This window comes from Podarcis liolepis (genome assembly GCF_965112155.1).
Source record: "Podarcis liolepis genome assembly, chromosome: 15".
NCBI lineage: Eukaryota > Metazoa > Chordata > Lepidosauria > Squamata > Lacertidae > Podarcis > Podarcis liolepis.
The window spans coordinates 31,081,268-31,108,267 of NC_139566.1; the positions used below are offsets into that span (position 1 = coordinate 31,081,268).

Here is a 27,000-nt window from a genome sequence, read left to right on the forward strand (position 1 = left end):
GATGAAGATGGGAACTATTGGCTCAGCCAAGAAGCTAAGATCCAGCAGTTGCTGGAAAGGTTTAAAATGGACAACTGTGCTGGTGTTAAAACCCCAATGGAGTTAAGTTACACAAAGGATGCTCAAACTGAGCAACAGGCAGAGTTCAGTAATCCCGGGGTTTACCAGTCAGCGATAGGCAGTCTACTCCACATTGCACAGTGGACTCGGCCCGATATAACATATGCTGTCAACATGCTGTGTAGACAAGCTGAAAAACCATCAATGCATGCTTGGCAAGGAGTAAAAAGAGTTTTAAGGTATCTCCAAACTACCAAAACGTTTCGCTTAAAACTATCAGCAGAGGGCAGCACACAACTTGAATGTTGGGCCGACAGCAGTTGGGCTGATGCTGGACCAGATAGAAAATCAGTGTCAGGAATGGCGATAAAATTTGGAAATGCACTAATTGGTTGGAGATCAAGAAAACAATCACTTATAGCTTTAAGTTCAACTGAATCTGAGTTCAATGCATTATCAGATGTATGTAGAGAACTGGAATTTTATAAGCAACTGGTACAAGAATTGTTTGGAGAATGTTCCCTACCTATCAGAGTGTGGGAAGACAATCAACCTTGTATTAAACTAGCTAAATCAGGTCAGTTCAAGGCACACACAAAACACTTGGATATCCGTTATCAGAATGTATGCCAAACTGTAAAACAAGGTTTAATTGAACTAAAGTATTGTCCAAGCCAAGAAAATCTCGCAGACGGTTTTACAAAAGCTTTGAGTCCGCAATCTCATAAATGTTTCTGTTCAGGTTTAAATTTGAATTAAGGTTGGTATAGCTCAGTGTTACGAGCGAGAGGGGGTGTTGGTATTAAAGGGTTAAGAAGCTCTAATCAAGACGCTCTAGTCACTGAGCAGCTGGAGGTCGTTAAGCTTCCTGGAATGTGAGTTTGTATAAATAGTCAACTCACTAGTGTGTTTGCCCCTTCCCCCCTTCCTTTTCTTTTGGGGCGTGTTTGCTGAAATGTGTGATTCTTCACCAGGGTTTTTTGTTTTGTGTAAATAAACCTTTTATTTGAGTTCCAAACCGCTTGCTCCAAGATTCCTTTATTGAAAAGATGCTGACTCTCCAGCCCTTCTTGAGCCGCTGTGCGAAATGCTCTGCTGTAATGGGACATTGTGGCATCGGAAGCGCACTGGACATGTGCTAACCATTAAACTAATTAAAGTTTAATGGGACAAGGTATCAGTCTTAATGGGAAAGTTTAAATGAGAATTATTGTTTAAGGCAGGGGTAGGCAAACTAAGGCCCCGGGGCCGGATGCGGCCCAATCGCCTTCTCAGTCGGGCCCACGGACGGCCTGGGAATCAGTGTGTTTTGACATGAGTAGAATGTGTCCTTTGATTTAACATGCATCTCTGGGTTATTTGTGGGGCCTGCCTGGTGTTTTTACATGAGTAGAATGTGTGCTTTTATTTAAAATGCATCTGTTATGTACTGAGTTGAATAGGATCCAAACTGCAGCCGTCTGATTGGTCCTAGAACAATAGGATCCAAAATGCAGCAGTCTGATTGGTCCTAGAACAATGCAGCAGTATGATTGGTTGGCAGGAACCACCCAATCCTGCTCCAGATAGAAGTGAATCCACAACCTGATTGGCTTACAGTAGAATTCCGGAATTAGCCAATCATGTGCAGCCCATTGTGTAAATAATGTATATAAAGCAGATACTGTGAGGGGACTTTCATTCATTCCTCCTCACCACTATGAGCTGAATAAAGAGCATGAAATCACTTTGCGACTCTGAGTGTATTTCAGCATCTCTGGGTTATTTGTGGGGCATAGGAATTCGATCATTTCCCCCCGGGGAAAAAATATAGTCTGCCCCCCCCCCCAAGGTCTGGCCCACGGCTGAAAAAGTTTGCTGACCCCTGATATAAGGTTTTTTAAAAGGTCTCTCTCTCTCTCTCTCTCTCTCTCTCTCTCTCTCTCTCACACACACACACACACACACACAGAGAGAGAGAGAGAGAGAGAGAGAAAGAAAGAAAGAAAGAAAGAAAGAAAGAAAGAAAGAAAGAAAGAAAGAAAGATTGCACCCACAGGGGTCGAGAACCTACAATGCAGCCGGTTTTAAATCCCTGCTTGTTAGCTAATGGGCAAGGGGTGAAATCCTGCTCAGTTTGGCTGCCGGCCACGATTCGGGAAGGGGTTTGCCCAAAATCTCCCACTAGGTGGGAAACTCCATTTTACCAAAGGGATTTGGATGCAAACTGCTTCTTGAGATTAGAGCGATTTCCATGCACGGTTCAATCCCTGGCCTCTGCAGGTAGGGCTGGGAGAGAGACCCCTGAACAGCTGCTGCCGGCCAGTGCAGACAATACTGAGTGAGGTGGGCCGATGGTCTGACGCACTACGAGGCAGCTTTCTTATGCCCCGTGCTGAAATGAAGGCAGGGGACGGGGACAGACCCTTCCTCTGAGCAGTGCGCTACTGCAAGGTAATTTGAAGTCCCGGTCAGCGAAAACACACCCACCTGTCAAATTTGGCCCAGGAGGCCAATCCTGAGAAGGATCTGACCAGTGGAACCAATAAGCTTGCGCACTCCGACATGAAACAACTACAGAAGGCCCCTAAGAAATAATAATAATAATAATAATAATAATAATAATAATAATAATAATAATAATAATAATTTATTTATACCCCGCCCATCTGGCTGAGTTTCCCCAACCACTCTGGGTGGCTTCCAATCAAGTGTTAAAAACAATACAGCATTAAATATTAAAAACTTCCCTGAACAGGGCTGCCTTCAGATGTCTTTTAAAGAGAAGATAGCTGCTTATTTCCTTCACATCTGAAGGGAGGGCGTTCCACAGGGCGGGTGCCACTACCGAGAAGGCCCTCTGTCTGGTTCCCTGTAACCTCACTTCTCGCAATGAGGGAACCGCCAGAAGGCCCTCGGCGCTGGATCTCAGTGTCCGGGCTGGATGATGGGGGTGGAGACGCTCCTTCAGGTATACAGGACCGAGGCCGTTTAGGGCTTTAAAGGTCAGCACCAACACTTTGAATTGTCCTCGGAAACGTAATGGGAGCCAATGCAGATCTCTCAGAACCAGTGTTATATGGTCTCAGCGGCCACTCCCAGTCACCAGTCTAGCTGCCACATTCTGGATTAATTGTAGTTTCCAGGTCACCTTCAAAGGTAGCCCCACATAGAGCGCATTGCAGTAGTCCAAGCGGGAGATAACTAGAGCATGCACCACTCTGGCAAGGCAGTCCGCGAGCAGGTAGGGTCTTAGCCTGCGTACTCCCAGGCTATCGGGGTGAAATCCCCAAAACAGAATGTTACTTTTTTTCTGTATGCCACAACAGCCGCGAGAATATTGCTAGCAAAGAATTGGAAGAAACAAGATTTACCAACTATCGAAGAATGGCAGATGAAGATGATGGACTATATGGAACTTGCCAAACTGACCGGGAGACTCCGAGACCAGAGAGAAGAGACGGTGGAAGAAGACTGGAAGAAGTGTAAGGAATAATTGAAAAAATATGTTAATATTTAAATCTTAGAAGAGCTTTGGAAGTGGATATAGGCTGTAGGGTTAGAAGATAGTGTATTTAAAAATAATATTATTTGTAAGCGATAAAATGTGAAGATATCTTAAGTGTGATTAAAAAAAAGATGGTTAGAATCTATGATACAGTGGTACCTCGGGTTAAGTACTTAATGCGTTCCGGAGGTCCGTTCTTAAACTTAAACTGTTCTTAACCTGAAGCACCACTTTAGCTAATGGGGCCTCCTGCTGCTGCCGCGCCGCCAGAGCCCGATTTCTGTTCTTATCCTGAAGCAAAGTTCTTAACCTGAAGCACTATTTCTGGGTTAGCAGTCCGTAACCTGAAACGTTTGTAACCTGAAGCGTATGTAAGCCAAGTACCACTGTATATGTAAACTGCTAAAGATGAAGTAATATGAAAATCACATAGGTGGGACTTGGGGAAGCCCATTTAACAATGTTTAGAAAAAAGAGGATATGACAAGAATTTGTTTGTATTTCTTGTTTTTCTGTTTGTGTGCTTTATTTGTATTATAAAATGAATAAAAAAAATTGGGGGGAAAAGAGAAAGAAATGTGGCCATCAGCCTGCATTAAAAAGCCAGCCCTTCAACGTTTACCCCAAGGGTGCTCTTAGCTTTCCCCATTAGTGGCTCCTGCAGAGAACCTTCGCCACTTTGCCGAGAGACAAGTAGGTAGGTGGAAAAGAGGAGAGAGAGAGATATACTGATTGGCAATTGCATAAAAGCTCTGTTGTAACCTCCAGCCACCCTCCCCGCAAGCACACACACACACACACACACACACACAACACAAAAGCCCTGCACTTAGCTTATAAAACTGAAAATAAAAAAGTCATGCAAAGCACCAACTCTGGCTAAGACATGCTGAAGCACAAAAGGCGCCACAAATTGTGTTCCAAAAACAGTAGAGAGATTTACCAAGACCCTAGTCTGTAACCTGAAGCGTATGTAACCCAAGGTACCACTGTACAGCGTTTGTGAGTCGGGGTGAGTACAGTGGTACCTCTGGTTGTGAACGGGATCCGTTCCGGAGGCCCGTTCGCAACATGAAAAGAGCGCAACCTGCAGCGGCGCGTCTGTGCAAGTGCATGTTGCGATTCGCTGCTTCTGCGCATGTGCGTGATGTCATTTTGCGCTTCTGCGCATGCGCGAGCGGCAAAACCCGGAAGTAACCCTTTCCGGTACTTCTGGGTCGCCGCGGGACGTAACCTGAAAGAATGTAACATGAAGCGGACGTAACATTAGGTATGACTGTATTTGCTAAATGTCTTTAATGTTTTATTTTTGACCCTCAAAATTCAATGGGCACAGATCCACTGCTGGTGGCTGCTGTTGTCCAGAACATCTGGAGAGCACCAGGTTAGGAAGGCTGTGTTCAATCATGGCTGGGATTTTGCTCTCCATTCTCATTTTTTGCCTCCCTTTAAGAGTCTGAAATTACACAGCTGCCAGCTCATCAGCAACAGGCATGAGGTCCTTTTCAAGCCTCCAAGAGGAAAATTAAAAGGACTAACTGTGGGAGGCTGGCAACTGGAGCCATTTTTATGCCTGGAACAACAAACAAAACCCCCCAGGGCTAATACAAAGGTTCCACCCTGCGCTTTCCCCTGGGATTTCGCTGCAATTAAAACTCTACTCTGATTCAAGTTGAACCATTTAGCCCTTAAGCATTTTGTGCATTAACAGGGATTTGCATTTGAGAGAAAGTGTTCTGAAAAGGCCACACTTTTTATTTTTATTATTTTGTTTTTTAAAAAATAAATATCTTTATTAATTTAAAAGAAACACATTTATGAAAAAACAAACATACATACAAGTAAACAAACATACAAACAAATAACAGAAGAATCAAACAAACCACCACACTATAAGATACAAGAAAATTAATATAATTATCATCATATATACTCCTGATACTGATCACAATTATAAAACTTATATAAAAGAAATTTAAAACTGACTTCCAATTAATCTCACTGTAATCTATCCATTACTTTATACTGCACAGTTACATATTTCTTATATAATTTCTTTTTACCTCCCTACGAACTTAAATTTCTACAATACAGGGATCAGTCTAATTCTGCCAAGATTTTCCTTTTATTCCATAGTTTTCTAAATATTCTTTAAAGATTCCCCGATCCTTATAGACTTTTTGTTTTGGTTGGCTTCTTACTCTTCCTGTCGCCTTCGCTAGCTGCAGATATTCTACCGTTAGGATTTGCCAATCTTCCATGTTGGGTATTGTTGTGTTTTTAAAAGTAAAATGGCACCTTACTTTGATCCTGAGAACAACAGGCCAAAGCCAGGTTCTTTTGGGGGGAGCAGGGGGACTTTGCTACCCCAATCTCTGAACGGTACAAGGTTCCCGGGCTTCCAGGCCTTTTGGGAAGGAGGCACAGCACACATATTTGTATATTTATACAACCTGAGTCTACAATGGAGGGGTTCACAGCAAAACACCCCAAGAGGCTCTTGCTTCTCCCACAGCCACACCCTTGGATTCATGCAAACACCAGACATCTTGCTCTGATTCTCTCTTCAGCTTGCCGCTTTTAACAGCCTGACACCTCTAGCTCACAACATAGCCAACTTTACAACTCTACCACAATACCTGAAGGACCGCCTCTTTCCATATGAACCTGCCCAAACCCTGAGAGGCCCTTCTTCGTGTCCCTCCTCCTCGAGAGGTCCGGAGGGTGGCAACACAAGAACAGGGCCTTCTCTGCAGTGGCTCCCTGTCTGTGGAATGCTCTCCCCAGGGAAATTTGCCTGGCACCTTCATTATACACCTTTAGGCGCCAGGCAAAAACATTCCTTTTTAACCAGGCCTTTGGTTGATTGGATTGACATCCTATGCCCTTTTAAAATGTGGCTCTTTTTTTGGGGGGGTAGTGTTATTGTGTTGTTGTTTTTATTTTGATTATATATATTGTAGTTTTTATGTTGACCTTTTCTGTGAGCCGCCCTAAGACCCCCAGGTATAGGGCGGTATATAAATTCAATAAATAATAAATAATAATAATAATATTACTTCAAACTCTGCCTTTGTTTCGGCTCCAAGCTGAGGCAAATAGCTCCCTTTTCTTTGGCTTTCCAAATGGCTCATCATCACAGTTAGAGGCAGCAGTGCTTCTGAATGCCAGATGCCAGAAACCTCAGGAACAGCGTTACAAACTCAGATATACGGTGGTACCTCTGGTTGTGAACGGGATCCGTTTCGGAGGCCCGTTCGCAACATGGAAAGAGTGCAACCCGCAGTGGCGCGTCTGCACACACACGGCTTGCAATTCACCGCTTCTGCACATGACGTCATTTTGCGCTTCTACGCATGCGGCAAAACCTGGAAGTAACCCTTTCCGGTACTTCCGGGTTGCAGCGGGACGTAACCTGAAAGAACGTAACATGAAGCGGACGTAACATGAGGTATGACTGTATAAGCTAGGTGCCCAATGGCTCCTTAAACCAGGGTTAGGTAAAGGGACCCCTGACTATTAGGTCCAGTCGCGGACGACTCTGGGATTGCGGTGCTCATCTCGCTTTATTGGCCAAGGGAGCCGGCGTACAGCTTCCAGGTCATGTGGCCAGCATGACTAAGCCGCTTCTGGCGAACCAGAGCAGCGCACGGAAACGCCGTTTACCTTCCCACCAGAGCGGTACCTATTTATCTACTTGTACTTTGACGTGCTTTCAAACTGCTAGGTTGGCAGAAGAATCCAGGGTTATAGTCGCCAAAACAGAATGCCTAGTTTTGCCTAGAAAGTCGTATTTTTCAACACGACTTTTGGGTTCCTCACATTCATTCCCATTGCCCAGATAAAATATCACAGACAGAATTCTGTTAAGTGTGTGAAAGCCGGCAAAATCCAAGGATCCCCAAACACACACCTCCAAGGAGGTGGAAATGTCAAGTGCCATCCTGGCATCCTCACTTGGTTCCAAGTGGCCGAGAGCCAGGTGCGAAATGCGACTGGCGAATTTTGAACACTGCTCAGGAAGGAAGAGGGCTCTTGTATTCGGGTCTTGATTTTGAGCTTTCCATAGGCATCTGGTTGGCCACTGTGAGAACAGGATCCTGGTCTAGACGGGCCATTGGCCTGATCCTGCAAGCTCTTATATTCTTATGACAACATGATAGGATGGGAACAGGTTGTGGTAGCAACCCACAAGGAGCCAAGCGAAATCTTTCTGCCAGCTTTGAAACAAGCAAAAAAAACCAACCACCGCTGATCAGTCAAGGAGGGGAAAGGGGAATTCTGGTGTCAATGATCTCAGGCGACATTTTTCACCGCCAATGAGATATAACCGGCCGTGACCTTCAGCACAGTTTCTCCTTTGGCTCCGAGCTAAAGATTAAGCACGCACGGTCCAAACGCCACTCATCGCCTGCCCCGGAGATTGCAGAAGAGGGGATTCGAGTCCAGGACTTTTGCCCCGTTGCGAGAACCAAATCGATGGGTTCAAAGTCCTCATGGGAGGGAGAAAAACACACAGAACGTGAAAGGTTTCTGCAGTTGCACCAAGCATCACAGATCAGGGGCTATTTCAGCCAGCTAGGGTGCCCATTCTGTTCAAACAGGCAGTGTGGTGCAGTGGTTAGAGTGCCAGAAGAGGACCTGGGAGAGCACAGTTCAAATCCCAAGTAATTATAAAAGGTAGAGAGACCCCTGACCATTAGGTCCAGTCGTGGCCGACTCTGGGGTTGCGGCGCTCATCTTGCTTTATTGCCCGAGGGAGCTGGCGTACAGCTTCCGGGTCATGTGGCCAGCATGACTAAGCCGCTTCTGGTGAACCAGAGCAGCTCACGGAAATGCCGTTTACCTTCCCACCGGAGCGGTACCTATTTATCTACTTGCACCTTGACGTGCTTTCGAACTGCTAGGTGGGCAGGAGCCGGGACTGAGCAATGGGAGCTCACCCCGTCACGGGGATTTGAACCGCCAACCTTCTGATCGGCAAGCCCTAGGCCCTGTGGTTTAACCCACAGCGCCACCCGTGTCCCTGTAATTATATATAATCTTTATTGCGGTCCAAAGTCCCTCCCACAGAACAATTTCAGAACAAACAAGTAATTTGCTTTCTAAAAACTACACAGAAGCAGCTTCAAAGGGAACCTGTCTCCTAATTCAACCAAGCATGCACCACTCTGAACTGTCGTTCACACAACACACAAACACACACAAGTAAAGTACGTGGGCTAGAAATGAGATGCTAGCCACATGCCCCAACAAAGTCTGAGCTACTGGCCAAGCCCTCAGCAACTGCACATTTGATGCGTGACCAGGTGACAACTGCAACAAAATGTTACAGCACAGCGTGCTTCTAGTCAGCAGACTCTATTCCTCTTTAAAAGCAACACGCAATATATTGAAAAAGGCACAATGAACACTCAAAATAAAGCAACATTTCTATTGCTAGGACTTGGCAAATGCCATCGTAACTCGTGGACTGTTTAATCCTAGCGCATAATGTTCGATACGTGATGTTTCACAGATTATTTGCAGGACGTAAATTTTGTCATGCTTGGTCATGATGTCTCTGCCTCCCCAGTGGATGGAAGTTACCAGAGGGGGGGGAGAGCTACTGTGCTCAAATCCTTCTTGCAGACTTCCCCAGGGATTCTGGTAGGCCACTGTAAGAACAGAATGCTGGGCTCCCAGTACGTTTCCGAGCACAATTCAAAGTGTTGGTGCTGACCTTTAAAGCCCTAAATGGCCTCAGTCCAGTATACCTGAAGGAGCGTCTCCACCCCCATTGTTCTGCCTGGACACTGAGGTCCAGCGCCGAGGGCCTTCTGGTGGTTCCCTCGCTGCAAGAAGCCAAGTTAAAGGGAACCAGGCAGAGGGCCTTCTCGGTAGTGGCACCCGCCCTGTGGAACGCCCTCCCACCAGATGTCAAAGACAACAACAACTACCAGACTTTTAGAAGACATCTGAAGGCAGCCCTGTTTAGGGAAGCTTTTAATGTTTGGTGCATTACTGTATTTTAATATTTTGTTGGAAGCCGCCCAGAGTGGCTGGGGAAGCCCAGCCAGATGGGCGGGGTATAAATAATAAATTATTATTATTATTGGGCCACTCAGGGTCTTCATGGTCTTAAATGGCTCAGACATATATACCAGGAGAGGGGAGGTCTGCTCCTAAGGACTGGGCATTGTGCCAGGCAGTTCAATTTATTTTATTTTTTTAGCTGCTCTGATCACAGGCGGTTCTCTGCTCACCCTGTCGTTTTGTTTGTTCTGCAGATGATGGCTTTCCTTCCCCGAGCAGAAGCTTCTCGAACTGCCAATTCAGCAGACCGAGGCAAAACCAGAAAAACAGAGGCAAAAACCAATGTCTAGGAGGAAAAAGCAGCACAACTGGGGGCAGATTTGAAGGGGACTGTAGAAAGCTGCCTTATTCCGAGTCCGGCCATTGGGTCACAGAACCATAGAGTTGAAGGGACCCTAGGGTTGACCCAGGACGCGGGTGGCGCTATGAGTTAAACCACTGAGCCTAGGGCTTGCCGATCAGAAGGTTGGCAGTTCAAATCCCCGCAACGGGGCGAGCTCCCATTGCTCAGTCCCAGCAGCTGCCAACCTAGCAGTTCGAAAGCACCTCAAAGTGCAAGTAGATAAATAGGTACCGCTCCGGCGGGAAGGTAAACAGCGTTTCCATGCCCTGCTCTGGTTCGCCAGAAGCGGCTTAGTCATGCTGGCCACGTGACCCGGAAGCTGTACGCCGGCTCCCTCGGCCAATAAAGCGAGATGAGCGCCGCAACCTCAGAGTCGGCCACGACTGGACCTGATGGTCAGGGGTCCCTTTACCTTTAAGGTTGACCCAAGTCCAACCCCCTTGTAATGCAGGAATCTCAACTAAAGCATCCACGACTCTCAACTTCTGCCTGAAAACCTCCCATGAAGAGGAGACCAGGAGTCGATATCACTATCTATCAGCTCTTACTGCTGGAAAGTTCTTCCTGATATTTCATCGGAATCTCCTTTCTTGTAACTCAAATCCATAGGTCTCGATCCTACCCTCTGGAGCAGGAGAAAACAAGCTTGCTCCATCCTCCACGTGACGGCCCTTGAGATATCTGAAGGTGGCTACCATATCTCCTTTCTGTCTCCTCTTTTCCAGGCTAAACACACCCAACTCCCTCAACTGTTCCTCATATGGCTTGGTTTCCAGACCCTTGATATTCTAGGTTGCCCTCCTCTCCACATGTGCTAGCTTCTCAATATCCTTCTTAAATGATGTCACCCGGAGCAGGACACAGTGGTCCAGGTGTTGTCTGACCAAGACAGAATAGAGAGGTACTATTACTTTCCTTGACTGGGACCACTATACAGTCACAAAGGTAAGGTAAAGGTAAAGGGACCCCTGACCATTAGGTCCAGTCGTGACCGACTCTGGGGTTACGGCGCTCATCTCGCTTTATTGGCCGAGGGAGCCGGCGTACAGCTTCCGGGTCATGTGGCCAGCATGACTAAGCCGCTTCTGGCGAACCAGAGCAGCTCATGGAAACGCTGTTTACCTTCCCGCCAGAGTGGTACCTATTTATCTACTTGCACTTTGACGTGCTTTTGAACTGCTAGGTTGGCAATATGCTTCAGGATAAGTATTTTTGGTTTGCGGCGTTCGGGAGAAGATTTGTTCGGCAACTAAGCCATTCAAAAACCAAGGTAAAAATTGTACCTGTAAAGAGAGGGCATGGGAACCATTCTTACCTTCCTAATCTCACCTGTCAGCAGTGAAGAATCCACCATCCCATCCCCCACCCTTAAAAAACAGGGACTGGCCCTAATCCTATGAAATCAAGGCTCCAGCAGCTGCTGACGGGAAGCAAAGAGATTATGTATAAGGACAACAGGGCCTCCTCTGTTGTGGCCCTGCCAAGGCAATGTCCAGCATCCTGTTCTCACAGCAGCCAATAGGAAGCTCACAACCAGGACCTGAATGCCATAGAAACTCACCCAACTTGTGTTTACCAGAAACTGGTATTCAGAGGCATGCAGAGGATATAGTGCGTGGCCATCTTGGCTAGAAGCCATTGATCACCTCCCTCTCCCAAGAATTTGTCAAGTACCGTATTTTTCGCTCTATAAGACGCACCAGACCACAAGACGCACCTAGTTTTTGGAGGAGGAAAACAAGGAAAAAAATATTTCTGAATCTCAGAAGCCAGAACAGCAAGAGGGATCGCTGTGCAGTGAAAGCAGCAATCCCTCTTGCTGTTCTTGCTTCTGGGATAGCTGTGCAGCCTGCATTCGCTCCATAAGACGCACACACATTTCCCTTTACTTTTTAGGAGGGAAAAAGTGAGTCTTATAGAGCAAAAAATATGGTAAGTCCTCTTTTAAGGATATTGGTGGTCATCACTACGACCTCCATTTTGTTCCAGAACCAGGGGAGCGGGGGGGGGGGGAGAGCATTTTTAACTTTTGCGTTTGTTTTCTACAAGTAGTTTCATGCTGGCTATTTGATCCTCCTCTTCTGCGATTTTATCTCCGTTATTGCAGCTTTATTGCAGTGCCGTTTTACAGCAATTTCTTTTTATAAGTTCCATTTTGCAAGCTGGCTCCAAGCAGTTTGGCTAGAGAACAGCCAGCAGGAAAAACTAACCAGGTAACTTTAAAAGAATGGGGGAGGTGAGAGAGAGAGAGTTGACAAGTCACGTACAGGCAGGCACTTCAAAGCTGGCTGGCCTGTTGTTGTTTGTGGGCTGTAGGCCAAGCTGGGGCTAAAATTAAGCCTGCAATTTGCCCCCGAACCCATTTTCAATTCCAGGACTTGGTCCTCAAGGAAGTCATGTAGCTGCTGGAAGTGGAACAGGAGGGATCATTCAGCGTGTAAGTTAAGGGTTAATGATATTAATGCAAAAGTCAACTAGCAAAGGGAGGGGCAGTGGAGGTGTTGGTTAACAACTGAGCAGAGTGGCTTGATCCTCACTGAGCCAGTACTGCGCTCTCATTGGCTGCACAGTTCTGAGGTAGTTTTCCCTCTGTATGTTTGGTTGAATGCCTCCCTGCTATGCACAAGGCCTGAACTAAGAAAGACAAAACCTTGTTGAATTTACATAGGGTACAGTGGTACCTCAGGTTAGGTACTTAATCCGTTCCGGAGGTCCGTTTTTAACCTGAAACTGTTCTTAACCTGAAGCACCACTTTAGCTAATGGGGCCTCCTGCTGCTGCCGCACCGCCAGAGCACAATTTCTGTTCTCATCCTGAAGCAAAGTTCTTAACCCAAGACAAAGTTCTTAACCCAAGGTACTATTTCTGGGTTAGTGGAGTCTGTAACCTGAAGCGTATGTAGCCCGAGGTACCACTGTAGTATATTTTGGGGTATGCTTGCATTTGTTGGCGTTCTTGGTGAGCGGGGTTTAACGTAAGTGAATTGGGAAAACCTGTACTTAAAGTTTGGACGACAGACGTGTTTAGATAAATGTTGTTCATATTAAAACTCAGTAAGATTACATTTACAAAAAACAAAACCTCTCACTTCCTTTCCTCTCAAATTATACACTGTTTTTGTTCGATTTGTTCAGTAGAATGCCAACAGGACTTTTCTCCCCAGACTGCATCTGGTAATTTAAACAAATCTGTTAACAATAAGAAGAATGAGCACTTTTCCCACACTGCAGAGAACACACACACCAGCTCTACGGATCATGGATGCTTTAGCTGAAATTCCTGCACTGCAGGGGGTTGGACTAGATCACCTTTGGGATCCTTTCCAACTCTACAATTCTAATATTCTACGATTCACTTCCAATGCTTCCCCCGCTTTTTCCTCTGTCTACCTCCAGCATGCGGCCCCCGAAAGCTTGCCTAAAAGCGAACGAGGCCCCCAAGCTGAAAACATTCCCCCAGCCCTGCTATCAATCAAGACTTTGAAATAAAAAAATGTAAGCGTGCAAGGTTGATATCCATCAAACCTTGGGAGAGTGGGGCAGAAGGAGGGGGATAACACTCCAATCTAATCAGACGCCTTTGCTATAAATCAGACGGGAGAATTCTTCATTTGCAGCGCCGCGTCGGCTCATCAAGGCAACCGATTCCAAGCCCCTGCCAACATCTCTCCTTTCCAGAAAGTCCCGGGGCCTGTCATTTAAGATGTTACAGTCCAATGATAAAAGAGACTCTTACGGCCAGAACACAGTGCAGGGAGGCAAGAGTGGAAAATACTGGAATGTACGAAACAGCAGCCTTCTTCTGAGCACAGTTTGCTCAGAAAACTGGACCAGTAAACACGGCGGGTCAACAATCGCAGAAGATAACACAGGGAGGGTGAAGCAACCTGTTCTGTCCCTCATTTTACAGGAACTGGCCTGTACTTCACGTGTCTCTTGCTTGCACAATCTCTTTGCTATTAAGAAGGGGGGGAAATGCATTAGAAAGTATGACAAAGGGGTTTTTCTAGCATTTCAGACAAAGGATGCGAAAAAGCTCCAGGCTGCTTTTACGGATTTCGACTTGATGGCTAAAGCCTTGAATCCTCAGAAGAACAGAATTGGATCTGTCCAAGATCTCACAGCGACCAACCAAATGCAAATAGGGATCCCACAGACAAGAGTATCAGAGCAACTACCGATTCTCGCTGGTGTTCCCCAGCAACTAGCGTGATTTATTTGCAACTCGTTCTGTGCTGTAAAGTGCCAGAAAACATTACAGTGGTACCTCGGGTTACATACGCTTCAGGTTACATACGCCTCAGGTTACAGACTCCACTAACCCAGAAACAGTGCTTCAGGTTAAGAACTTTGCTTCAGGATGAGAACAGAAATCTTGCTCCAGCGGTGTGGCGGCAGCGGGAGGCCCCATTAGCTAAAGTGGTGCTTCAGGTTAAGAACAGTTTCAGGTTAAGTACGGACCTCTGGAACAGATTAAGTACTTAACCCAAGGTACCACTGTACATCTAAATAAAAGGAAAGTGTATGGAAGTGAGAGCTGGATCATAAAGAAGGCTGATCGCCAAATAATTGATGCTTTTGAATTATGGGGCTGGAGGAGACTCTTGCGCATAGCTGTCAACGTTTCCCTTTTTGCAAGGGAAATTCCCTTATTCTGAATAGGATTCCTCGCAAGAAAAGGGAAAAGTTGACAGCTATGCTCTTGAACAGAGGTAAGCAACCTTTTTCAGCAGGGGGCCGGTCCACTGTCCCTCAGACCTTCAGGGGGGCGGACTATTTTTTTTGGGGGGGGAGAACAACTTCCTATGCCCCACAAATAACCCAGAGATGCATTTTAAATAAAAGGACACATTCTACTCATGTAAAAACATGCTGATTCCTGGACCATCCATGGGCCTGACTGAGAAGGCGATTGGGTCGCATCCGGCCCCCGGGCCTTAGGTTGCCTACCCCTGCTCTTGAGAGTCCCGTGAACTGCAAGAAGATCAAACCTCTCCATTCTGAAGGAAATCAGCCCTAAGTGCTCACTGGGAGGACAGATCCTGAAGCTGAGGCTCCAATACTTTGGCCCCACATGAGAAGAGAAGACTCCCTGGAAAAGACCCTGATGTTGGGAAAGATGGAGGGCACAAGGAGAAGGGGACGACAGAGGACGAGATGGTTGGCAGTGTTCTCGAAGCTACCAGCATGAGTTTGACCAAACTGCGGGAGGCAGTGGAAGACAGGAGTGCCTGGCGTGCTCTGGTCCAGGGGGTCACGGAAAGTTGGACACGACTAAACGACAACAAAAGGAAACACCAAATAAGGCAATCTCACCCCAAAATATCATATAATAGTACACCATAGTACACCAGATGGGGCACTTAAACCTTGGCAGGTATCCCATCTAGGGGAAGGAAAGCTCTGATCCTAAACTTCCACTGCCTTGCAGGATATCTTCAGAAGAAACAGCTAAGGAGTAAACTCTGCACAAATCTGGAGTGGAGTCCTTAAGATGGTTGGATGGCGCCTTGTACGCCTCCTTCCGGCACCTCCTGCAGCCAAGCCGGTGCCAAACGTATCGTTCTCCTTTCCTTTGGTGATGATGAGGAAAGGAAAGAAGGAACCCAGATCATCTGATACCTTAAGATTCACATCAGGATACCTTTAGGAAGCAAAGCATTGGATCTTCCAAAGCATTGGCTCACTTAACATGATACATTGACTCAAGAGTTTACAAGCAAATCAGGCTTGGCATTAGGGAATGGATACATCAGTCAATTTCAGTTCCCTCTCCATTTTTCACTCAGATTCAGTTCTCCTAATTTTTGCAGCAATTAGCAACTTAAAAAAAATAAAATAAAAAATCTCGTGAAAATTCACCAGCCAATCTTAGTGCAAATTTCTCCTAACGAAACACGCTTTTCGTAGGCTGTTCGCCCCAACGTACAGATTGTTTTCGAGCCGTTTCCCCCCAGTATAAAGCACTTGTATATGTTAAGTTTCCCCAATACATGCGTTTTTGTGCAGACTCTCCCCTAATATGTACATACTATTTGGCTGGAGATTTGCACTGCAAAAATTCAGAGAAGAGTTCAGTTAACATGCAGGTTTGAGTTTTAGCCTCATTAAATTGCAAATTGCCCCCCGCTGCCCGCAGCACTGCAAGTAATGGTTGATCTACCAGGCCTTTTCATAGGATTACTGTTATCGGCAGATGGATTGTCCCAAAGGACGCTGTTGGTTCACCACAACCCATGGTCCTCTATAAAGAACAGCTATGACTGCATGCTGGGAGCTCTCAATGATGCGCTGTTTGCGCAAGCAAAGGGAATACCCAAGAGACTCCCATGTGTTTGGGGGATACACGTTCTGCTCACATCCCAGAATCCTCCGCAATATGCAAACCATCCTTGACAGATGGGTCGACATTAAGAGCATTCCTTGGCAGCTGAAAAATCTGAATTCCACCGGACTAGTCTGTGGGGGGGGGGGAAAACACCCAGCTTTTCAAGACAGCCTTTGTTCTTTTCACTGCCACAATCAAGCCTTTATTACAGCCATGTTGCCGGATTGCCAGCCTACCTACACAAAGCCCACACCTTAAATGGGTCTCCCTTTCTTACCTCTACGAAACCCCCACTCTCTCTGCCCCCACGTGCTCTCATACCCTTCATCGCTCAAAACTATTCCAAATTTTTGCAAGGACACACGAAGCAAGATTTGTAAACATACTCTCTCGTCAGAATCACTCTTTTAGAGTGTTCTGGGCATGGAGACGAACACCGTTTTTCGTATTCAGAGCGCGCAACCTTTCAAACTGAAAAATGAAGGGTACATGCTGGCAACGTCAGCCAGCTGTCAGGAAGAGGTGCCCACAAATGCGAGGGAGGGTGATGGATCATTTCAAACCTCTGTGTGCTCACAGAATAAAATCACCAGGGCCAAAAAGGGAACTGGTTTTAACCGCTGCCTCCCCAGGACAGAGAAATTTAAGAGCCAAGCAAATGCGTTGGTGGTGGTAAGGAAAGTCTTGACCCAGTGGCAGGGTGTGCTAAAAAGATTGGGATCAAAAAAAAGTGGCAAACTAATGTGAATTCATACCCCCCCACCAAAAAAATGAATGAGTTTAAAGACAGACGAGAAAAAAGCAACACACGTCTATTTATATCCTAAGCAAAAGAATGCAATCAGTTGTCAAGTAGGCAAGCACGGAGACCCCTGAGGTAGACCAAGGTCAAAACGTCTTTGGGTTTTGTGACAGTTTATCTTCCTATATACATAAAAGATGTAGGATGTCGTCACGCTCTGCAGCCACAGCAACTGCACTGTGGGGAACAGCTGGCTGGTCCAGGCAAGCTGTTTAATGGAGATGTCTCTCCCCCTTTGACAAATGTGCCTGCAGAGAGGTTTAACAAAGGGGAGAGAGGCTTTGCGAAGGGCCTCCCGCTGCCTTTAAAAAGGGAGGAGCTCGGAGAAGGAGGGGCTTGAGGAAGAGGGGAGGGGCTTGGGGTGAGTTGTGGGAGATTGGCAAGGAGGGTGGGGCAAAGCGAGGGGGGTTGATCAGGAGCGGGGGGAGGGCAAAGGGTAGGCAGGGTTGGTGTGCAATTTTATTTGACCGGTTTGTTGGCATTTTTGTGCTCCATGACACTTACGAGCTACATTGGTGCAGTTTGCGCATATTTTGCTAATATCATTTTGTTTGCTGAACGGGGTATGACACTGTTTTAAATGTACGGTTCAGACGGGGCCAAAAGGAGTCAATTGGGATGGAGCGGCAATCTAGGAATACAAGGACAGGTGCCAGAATACTACACTTTTCACTCCCAACTGAGCCCAGGGATGGGAAGTCTGGCTGGTGACAAAAAGGTACTTTCAGATCCTAGGACAGGTGAACGGAAGGAAAAAGGATAACTTTTTGCAAGACAGTTTTGATGCACTGCCTGTCAGGTCCCAGCCTACAATTCTCCATGCATCTTCTGTCAGGGCTGGTAAAAACTACAGACTGAAGCTTTGGTGAACTAATGCAGGTCAGCGTAGACCAGAGCTAGTCAACATGGCGCCACTTCTGTAAGTTGTTGGACTCCAATGCCCATCAGCCCCGGTAAGCATGGCCAATGGTCAGGGAGGATGGGCATTTACAGTGGTACCTCTGGTTAAGAACTTAATTCGTTCCGGAGGTCCGTTCTTAACCTGAAACTGTTCTTAACCTGAAGCACCACTTTAGCTAATGGGGCCTCCTGCTGCCACCGGAGCACGATTTCTGTTCTCGTCCTGAGGTAAAGTTCTTAACCTGAGGTACTATTTCTGGGTTAGCGCAGTCTGTAACCTGAAGCGTCTGTAACCTGAAGCGTCTGTAACCTGAAGCGTCTGTAACCCAAGGTACCACTGTATTTATATTGAATTTGTATACTGCCCTCCATCCAAAGATCTCACAATACTCAACATAAAAATACACGATTTTTTTAAAAAATGCAAAACACGTAATAAAAACAAGAACAGAAACCAACCAATAACACCCCCCCCCCCAATCTTCCAGAAGGACACATATTCCCCACTCGTAGTTTATGGGTAGAGTCTCAGCTCAGTTTTAGAGCACGTCCTTTGCGTGCAGGGATCCCAGATCTATCTCCAGCAGTGTTCGAAATTAGCCAGGTGCCAGGCGCGTTTTGCTACTGGCGCTAGTCGAATTGCGATGAAGTGGAGATTTCTGGGGGCCAGGTTGGCAACCACAGTTCAAAAACCTCTGTCCTAGTCCACAGTTAATACCATTTCCATTTCCACTGTGTGCGTTCCCTTCTTGCATTACTGGGACTAGGGAATTGTTGTAGTTGAGATAATATAAGCGTGGAATTGTTGTTGTTGTTGTTATTATTTATTACTTATACCGTGCCCATCTGGTTGGGCCTCCCAGCCACTCTGGGCAGCTTCCAGCTGGATATTAAAAGGTAAAGGGACCCCTGACTATTAGGTCCAGTCATGGCTGACTCTGGGGTTGTGGCGCTCATCTTGCTTTATTGGCCGAGGGAGCCGGCGTACAGCTTCCGGGTCATGTGGCCAGCATGACTAAACCACTTCTGGCGAACCAGAGCAGCGCACGGAAACGCCGTTTACCTTCCCGCCGGAGTGGTGCCTATTTATCTACTTGCACTTTTGACATGCTTTTGAACTGCTAGGTTGGCAGGAGCAGGGACTGAGCAATGGGAGCTCACCCCGTCGCGGGGATTGAACCGCCGACCTTCTGATCGGCAAGCCCTAGGCTCTGTGGTTTAACCCATAGCACCACCCGCGTCCCAACAGGATATTGAAAACGCAATAAAACATCAGAGATAAAAAACTTCCCCAAACAGGGCTGCCTTCAGATGTCTTCTAAAAGTCAGATAGTTGTTTATTTCCTTGACATCTGGTGGGGGGGGGGCGTTCCCAGGGGCGCCGACTTATAAAAAATATTGGGGGGGCCCATACCGGGGTCCTGCCGCTGGTTCGCTCGGGTAGCCGGGAGAACGCAGTTCGAGGTGGCGGTGTTGGGGAGAGACCCTCGCTCAGGGCGCCACGAGACTTGGCGGCCGGCGGCCTATCTGGGGGGGTTTGGAGCGTATTTCGGCGGAGCGATTGGGGAGGAGGGGGCTTGTTGCCGGATTCTTCAGCTGAGCCGGAGATCCGCTGCTGGGGGTCCCTGGGCCGAGTTGTGAGCACGGCCTGCTGAAGGGAGCCGATTGCGCGACGGGGGGGGCGGGGCTCTCTGGCTAGGGCGCGCGGCTGGCTGGCTGGCGAGGGAGCAGGTGGGGAGGAGGCGGGGGTCCTCACTCTCTTAGGAAACGCACCCGCACGCCCGATTGCCATGAAGTCCGAAGGGTGCGTGTGTGGAATTAAAAAGCAAAAACGAGATACGGGCAGGGCAGGCAAAGAGTTTTCCGCAAGAGGATGGAGGGCAGGTTGAAGAGAAAATCACTCAGGATGAGACAGTCAAATCAGCCATGATAAAATGGGCTCAGGATATTGGGTATAACATCATGTTTGAGGACTGGGAAAGGTTATGGACCACCGGAATGAAATTCACGGCATGTAATGACTTGAAGGAAAATATTATGAAAATGATTTATAGGTGGTACATGACCCTAGTCAAGCTTGCAAAAATATATCACCTGTCTGATAATAAATGTTGGAAATGTAAGGAGGCTGAAGGGACATTCTTTCACCTCTGGTGGACTTGTCCAAAAGTGAAGGCCTTCTGGGAAATGATCTATAATGAGTTAAAAAAGGTATTTAAGTATACCTTTCCCAAGAAACCAGAGGCCTTCCTCTTGGGCATTGTTGGCCAGAAAGTGTTAAAGAAGGATAGAACTTCCTTTATGTATGCAACTACAGCAGCAAGAATACTTATCGCAAAATATTGGAAGACACAAGATTTGCCCACACTGGAAGAGTGGCAGACGCAATTGATGGACTACATGGAACTGGCTGAAATGACTGGCAGAATCCGAGATTTGGGAGAAGAAACAACGGAAGAGGACTGGAAAAAAATTAAGGACTATTTACAAAAACAATATAAGTTGTATGAATGTTAAAAATTTAAACGATTCGGAAACTATAGCTTCAGCAATTAGATTTGGGAAACAGGAAATTATATTTTAATTAAGAAAAGGTCAAAATCTAAGGTAATACTATGTTTAATTTAAGATATAAGTAACTGATGAAAAGTATGTTAAATTTAGGGGTATAGTATTTGAAAAGTACAAAATAAGGTACGAAACAATGTAATAATTTGCTGATATCTTTATTATAAAGAATGCAGGGTAAGGGAGATGAGAGGAAGTCCAGTTAGTTATATAAAAAATGTGTTGAATGGTTGGTTTTCTTTTCTTCTTTTTCTTTTTTTCTTTTTCTTGTTCTTTTACTTTTTTCTTCAGTGTATGTTTCTAACTTTGTATTTTTAATAAAATATTTATTAAAAAAAAGAGAAAATCCTTTCGCTTTTCTGGGGCGCAGGGAAGTCTCAGAGCCGGAGGTTGGGGAAGGGACCCCCTTTGCTCTGCCCTCTTCTCCCGTCTTAGATTCGCATGGGGGTCCCCGCCCGAGCTTGCCTGGCCACCGGGCCACACAAGGGCCGCGCTCTACGCGGCACACCTTGCTAGCTGCACAGCTGTCCTCCGCGGCTGCGGAGCGGCCCTGCGCCGGTGCCCAGCCCCTCTGGGCGCACGCTGCGCTGCCAATGACAAGCGGGCGACGTCGCGGGCGGGGAAGGCGTCGCTTTCTTTCCCGATCCTTCATCCTCCCAGTCTTCCAGCCCTTTTTTGGGTTGGAAGCTCGTCTTGTTCACCCTTCTCCTTTCTTCACCCTGCGCGCAATTTTCCTCCCTCGTCTCCCTCCCCATTTCTCCTTCCTTCCTTCCTTCCTTCCTGAATGACTGACGGGCTTGGGCTCGGGCTCAGGCTCGGGCTTCGGGTCGGGCTCAGGCTCGGGCTCGGGCTTCGGGTAGGGCTCGGGCTCGGGCTCGGGCTCGGGCAGCCACAGCGTCGGCGGTGTTGGCGATCGGCGGCGCGGGGGGATGGCCCTCCCGGGGGAGCCGGCGCTGCTCAATGGGGTTGCCAAGGAGACAGGCCGGCCTCCCCCCTCCCCCGGCGCCCCCCGCCGCGCCGGTGCCCGTTATCGAGCTGGTGCGCGCTGGGCGCCCTATAAAAGCCGCGGACGTGCCCACCGCCGCCCGAGATTATTGGGGGGGCTGAGCCCCCCCAAACAAATTTTTGAGGGGGCTCGGGCCCCCTCAAGCCCCATGGAGTCGGCGCCTATGGGCGTTCCACAGGTCCGGCTCCACCACCGAGAAGGCCTTCTGCCTGGTTCTCTGTAACCTCACTTCTCGAAAGGGAGGGAACCGCCAGAAGGCCCTCAGAGCTGGACCTCAGTGGCTGGGCAGAACGATAGGGGTGGAGACGCTCCTTCAGGTAGCACTGGAAGGGTTCTTGAGGTCATCTAGCCCAGCCTCCCTGGCCAATAGACATTTTGTTGTGGTGGCCACAACCTAGATTCTAGCTGCCATTTGGCGCCCAGGTTATATACCTGAGTTTCTAATGCTGAAGTCTCCAGGTAAGACAAGGAAAGAGGCTTGCCAGAAACCCCGAAGAGCTGCTGCCAGTCAGTGTAATAATAATAATAATAATAATAATAATAATAATAATTTATTATTTATACCCCGCCCATCTGGCTGGGCTTCCCCAGCCACTCTGGGCGGCTTCCAAAAAAATATTAAAATACTGTGATACATCAAACATTAAAAGCTTCCCTAAACAGGGCTGCCTTCAGATGTCTTCTAAAAGTCTGGTAGTTGTTGTTCTCTTTGACATCTGGTGGGAGGGCGTTCCACAGGGAGGGCACCACTACCGAGAAGGCCCTCTGCCTGGTTCCCTGTAACCTCACTTCTTGCAGTGAGGGAACCGCCAGAAGACCCTCGGTGCTGGACCTCAGTGTCCGGGTAGAACGATGGGGGTGGAGACGCTCCTTCAGATACTGGACCGAGGCCGTTTAGGGCTTTAAAGGTCAGCACCAACACTTTGAATTGTGCTCGGAAACGTACTGGGAGCCAATGTAGGTCTTTCAAGACCAGTGTTATGTGGTCTCGGAGGCCGCTCCTAGTCACCAGTCTAGCTGCCGCGTTCAGGATTAGTTGTAGTTTCCGGGTCACCTTCAAAGGTGCACGTAGTGCGGACAATTCTATGCAAGATGACCACTGGTTTGACTTTGTACAAGTCTGTGCTCCTCGGATATCGGGGAAGAGCCACAGCTCAGTGACAGAACATCTGCCCTGTCTCCAGCTTCAATTCTGCCTGGTTCAATTCCCGGCATCTCCAACAAAGTTTGGGAATGTTTCCTGTCTGAATCCTAGGAAAGCTGCTGCCAACCAGTGTAGGCAGTACTGAGCAATATAGACTCATGGTCTAGTTCGATGCAAGACAGCCTCCTATGTTCTTGGCTGCTCTGGAGTTGGATAGGAAGCATTTTTAACAAGATAAAGGCATGCCCTGAATTAATTCCCGCCAGTCTAAGAGGACTGGCGGCCGGGAGGCAGCTGATTACCTTTCTCTGGCAGATCAGCCTGTTTAATGCAATTAAGCGCTGGAACAACCCTAGCCATGCGCTCTTGCTTGCTTGCAGATATTTCGCAATTGGCTTTGCAAGAAGGGGAGAGCCCAACTTGTTCAAACAGCCGTGTCTACGGAGCTGCTGGTGCAAGATTAATGCCGAAACACAAACCCCACAGCAGCCATCACTGGGGGAAACTGTTCTAAATTTAAGAGAAAAATATGTATTCTAATATTTGGAAGGAAACTGGAGTGAGGGAATCTTCCCCATGCCGCCCCCTCCCCCCCAAAAAAAAACCTGACAAAGGGCTCAAGAAAGTGGAGTCATTCTATAGGCTTAGGCTGAGCGCACAGCATACATTTAAAGCACCTAGAAAAAGCAGCACCCAGGAAACTGTAGTTTGTTAAGGGTGCTGGGAGTTATAGCTCTTTGGGGGTAAGCTACAGCTCCCAGAATTCTTGGAGTGTGTGCGCTTTAAAAGTATGATATGTATACAGCCTTAGGTAGCTTTAATAGGGGATATAACAGTTTTATGGTGGACAGAGATCTACCAACAGTCCAAAACATTCATATTAATATACGAGCTGCTCATTTTCTCTTCCTTTATTGTGCTGTTGCTCTAATAAGAAACTGTTGTTATGAAAAACTGTATTCCATCGCGCATTTCTTAATATAATAATTTGATGTTTTATAACCGTTTTCATTTCATCAGTAAAAGAAGTTACACACAACTATTTAAAATATTAAAAAATAATCACAAATGAACCATATGCTAAAAAGCAGATTAAAATGCATGTTCACATTTTACATGTCTGGATGGGCTTGCCTAAACAAACATTTAATTATTATTATTACTATTACTATTACTATTATTATTAATACCCTGCCCACCTGGCTGGGTTTCCCCAGCCACTCTCGGTGGCTTCCAGCAAAATATTCAAATACAGTAATTAATCAAATATTAAAAGCTTCCCTAAACAGGGCTGCCTTCAGATGTCTTCTAAAAATCAGATAGTTGTTTATTTTTGCAGGCACCAAAAAGAAAGAATAGTGAAGGCACCTGCCTGGTGTCAAGAGGCAGGGAGTTCCGAAGTCTGCCTGTGCTGCCACACTAAAATATTGATTTCTCAGAAGTGCAGGTGTTTTATGTGGAACCAGTAACTGTGCCAGTTTTCTCAAATCAAAGCAGTTGAGTTGGGAATATGTGGGAGAAGCAATCTCTCAAGTAAACAGATCCCAAATTGTTAAGAGTTTTGTAGTCCATCATAAGATGAGTGGGATCAGACCTAGCTTTAGAAAAAAATAAAGAATAAACCAAAACAGGAATTTGTTTCAAAATGGGAGGTCTTTAAAGTTTATAATTACAGCAGTTTAAATTCTGTTGCAGCATTTGAAGAATTTCACAGTAATAGTTTCAAGTTAGACATGAGGCTTAAGATATATTTAGAATTAGTTAAATTATTATAAAAGTGTGTATGGGCAACAAGTAATACATAAATGAAATAAGGAATAGACTGGAGGTCCGGTCTATAGTTCCAAGACCAATTTCCGCTTTATTATTTTGTTAAGGAAGTTTTGTGTTTATTGTTATTTTTGTTTGTATTTTTGCTTTCTTTCCTTTTTTCAGTTGTATCGATAGAAAATCAAATTTAAAAAGAAACAAACATTTAGGAATTATTATTTTTAAACAAAAACTTTTTTTGCTAAGTATCTATTATCCTCAAGCACCAGAACCAACAAATAGTCATTTTAACCACCAGTCAGGAAGAAGACCCTCCAAAAGAAGTGTTGTTGAGCAGATACGGAAAAGACAAGTCTTTGGAAACAGCCAGATTTTTGGGTGTCAAAACCAAAGCTCCAGGCATTGCATTAAAAGTCATGGGAACATTAGGTGCTTTTCATTGGACATGCATCTATATTATTTGCACCTGCAAAAGTTTGGAGGCTGTTGCACATACTTCCTTTTCAACCAGGGCATATTCTAGAAGAGGGGTCAGCAAACTTTTTCAGCAGGGGGCTGGTCCACTGTCCCACAGACCTGGTGGGGGGCCGGACTATTTTTTTTGGGGGGGAGGAGAACGAATTCCTATGCCCCACAAATAACCCAGAGATGCATTTTAAAGAAAAGGACACATTCTGCTCATGTAAAAACATGCTGATTCCTGGACCGTCCGGGGGTCGGATTTAGAAGGCGATTGGGCCGTCCTAGAACTTCCTGATGAAATCCTATAGTTTTTCACACCACAAATGTTCTAGGGGAGAGTGGGGGTCCACTCTTTTGCTGTGCCACTCCAGAAACCGACAATATGGTAGCCACAGGGTACAGTGGTACCTCGGGTTAAGTACTTAATTCATTCCGGAGGTCCGTACTTAACCTGAAACTGTTCTTAACCTGAAGCACCACTTTAGCTAATGGGGCCTCCTGCTGCTACTGCGCCGCCGGAGCACGATTTCTGTTCTCATCCTGAAGCAAAATTCTTAACCCGAGGTACTATTTCTGGGTTAGCGGAGTCTGTAACCTGAAGCGTCTGTAACCTGAAGCGTATGTAACCCGAGGTACCACTGTACAGTAATAAATTAGAATTAAATCCACTGTTGATGCGCTGTTATGTCATCTAGAACGCTTTGCAGAACGCACCCACAACCGAACACCATTGCAGAAGGGCCCATTAACTGTTTCCCCAGAAAGGCGGCTACACCCATAGCTCAAGAGGCAAAGCAAACCCCAGGGACTAGGAACTTGAGCATCCAGCCAACTAGTCAACAACAGAGAGGCTCGCGCGGGGCGCAGCCCATTCCCATCCGCCAATCAGCTCTGAACAGCAGCCTTGAAGGGGCGGGGTCGCGAGTGGCTTGTTGTTTCATGTACTACCGGTTGCAAAAAGAGAGAGGAAAGGCGGCGGCTGGAGGGGGGAGATAATATACGCACAAAAACACACACACACCTCGCAAAGCGGCACCATCTGATCTTTGCAGGATTCTTTCCACCAGCCCAGACTTGCTCTCGCAAAAGAGAACTTGGCCCCATCAAGAAGCAGGGATATCTCCCCAAACGAGGAGATCTTAACAAAATCCGCTTTTGAAAGGAGGAAGTTTTGAGTTGCAAACTTTTCCCAGAGGGGGGGGGGCGCAGTTGGGGGGGGCAAGAGAAGTTCAAGGCGATTTTTTTTGCGGCACGTTTAAAAAACAACATTAAATGCAGCAAGCTTTGTGAGCCGATCCACTTTTAGAGCAGATCCACTCCCCCCACCCCACCCCGTCCAACAAAGTCACAATATAAAAAGGTTTCTGCAGCCACTCCGGTTTGTTTACCTGCTAAGATGGCTTTGCCCGGATGGGTAAGTTTGGTTTTGCCCGCAGGAGCCGCTGCAGCCAGGCAGCGAGGTCTAGCGAATGGGCTGGCGAAGGGCGTCGAGGATGGAGACATGATGGTTGCAGGATCCGACCCACCGACAGACGGGACAGTTTTGCAAAAGCAGCAGAACTGGCAGGTGGGGTGGGGGTGGGGAGTTGATCCAAGTGCAAAGGAAGCAGGAGCTGGAGGAAATTGCCAGATCGCTGCTGCTGCTGCCGCCGCCGGATCCCCTAGCCAGGGCTTCTTCTATATACTGCCGGGAGCCGAGCCGATCCAGCCAGCCAAGGCGGGCGCCGCCGCCCCCTTTTCCCGCGAGCGGGGGTGGGGCAGCCCCTCGCCACGCAGCCAGCGTCACGGGCTCTCCATTGGCTTGAATGGTTGAAGGAGGGACGGGCGGAAAAGAAAAGGAGGTGAAGGAGGAGGCAGCTGTCAGGATTGGGGCAGCCTTGCTTTTGCTTTCCCCAAGATCGCACAGTGGGAAGGGACCACGCGGGATCTAGCGCAACACCAATGCAGGAATTTCCCCCGCCGCGCGGGATTCGAACCCAGGACTCTGCGATTAATATTCTCACGCTGTGCTGCTGAATGAGCAACCAGGGAGTGCAAGCGATCCGCTTCTCGGGAG

General features: G+C 47.1%; 2 protein-coding genes across 3 annotated transcripts in view; one reads left to right on the forward strand and one right to left on the reverse strand.

Annotated features, from left to right (window-relative positions):
- SLC25A1 (solute carrier family 25 member 1) overlaps positions 1 to 26,717 on the reverse strand; it is a 66,932-nt gene extending 40,215 nt beyond the window's left edge. For both annotated transcript variants that reach the window (XR_014519924.1, XM_083479088.1), the window contains exon 1: positions 26,333 to 26,717. Coding sequence is in view for 1 of the 2 variants with exons in the window: in XM_083479088.1 (XP_083335214.1) it covers positions 26,333 to 26,447 (115 nt within the window). In the remaining variant the exon portion in view is untranslated. The remainder of the gene's footprint in view (positions 1 to 26,332) is intronic.
- LOC310695090 (uncharacterized protein) overlaps positions 1 to 27,000 on the forward strand; it is a 136,245-nt gene that overhangs the window by 97,517 nt on the left and 11,728 nt on the right. The gene's annotated exons all lie outside the window — the stretch shown is intronic.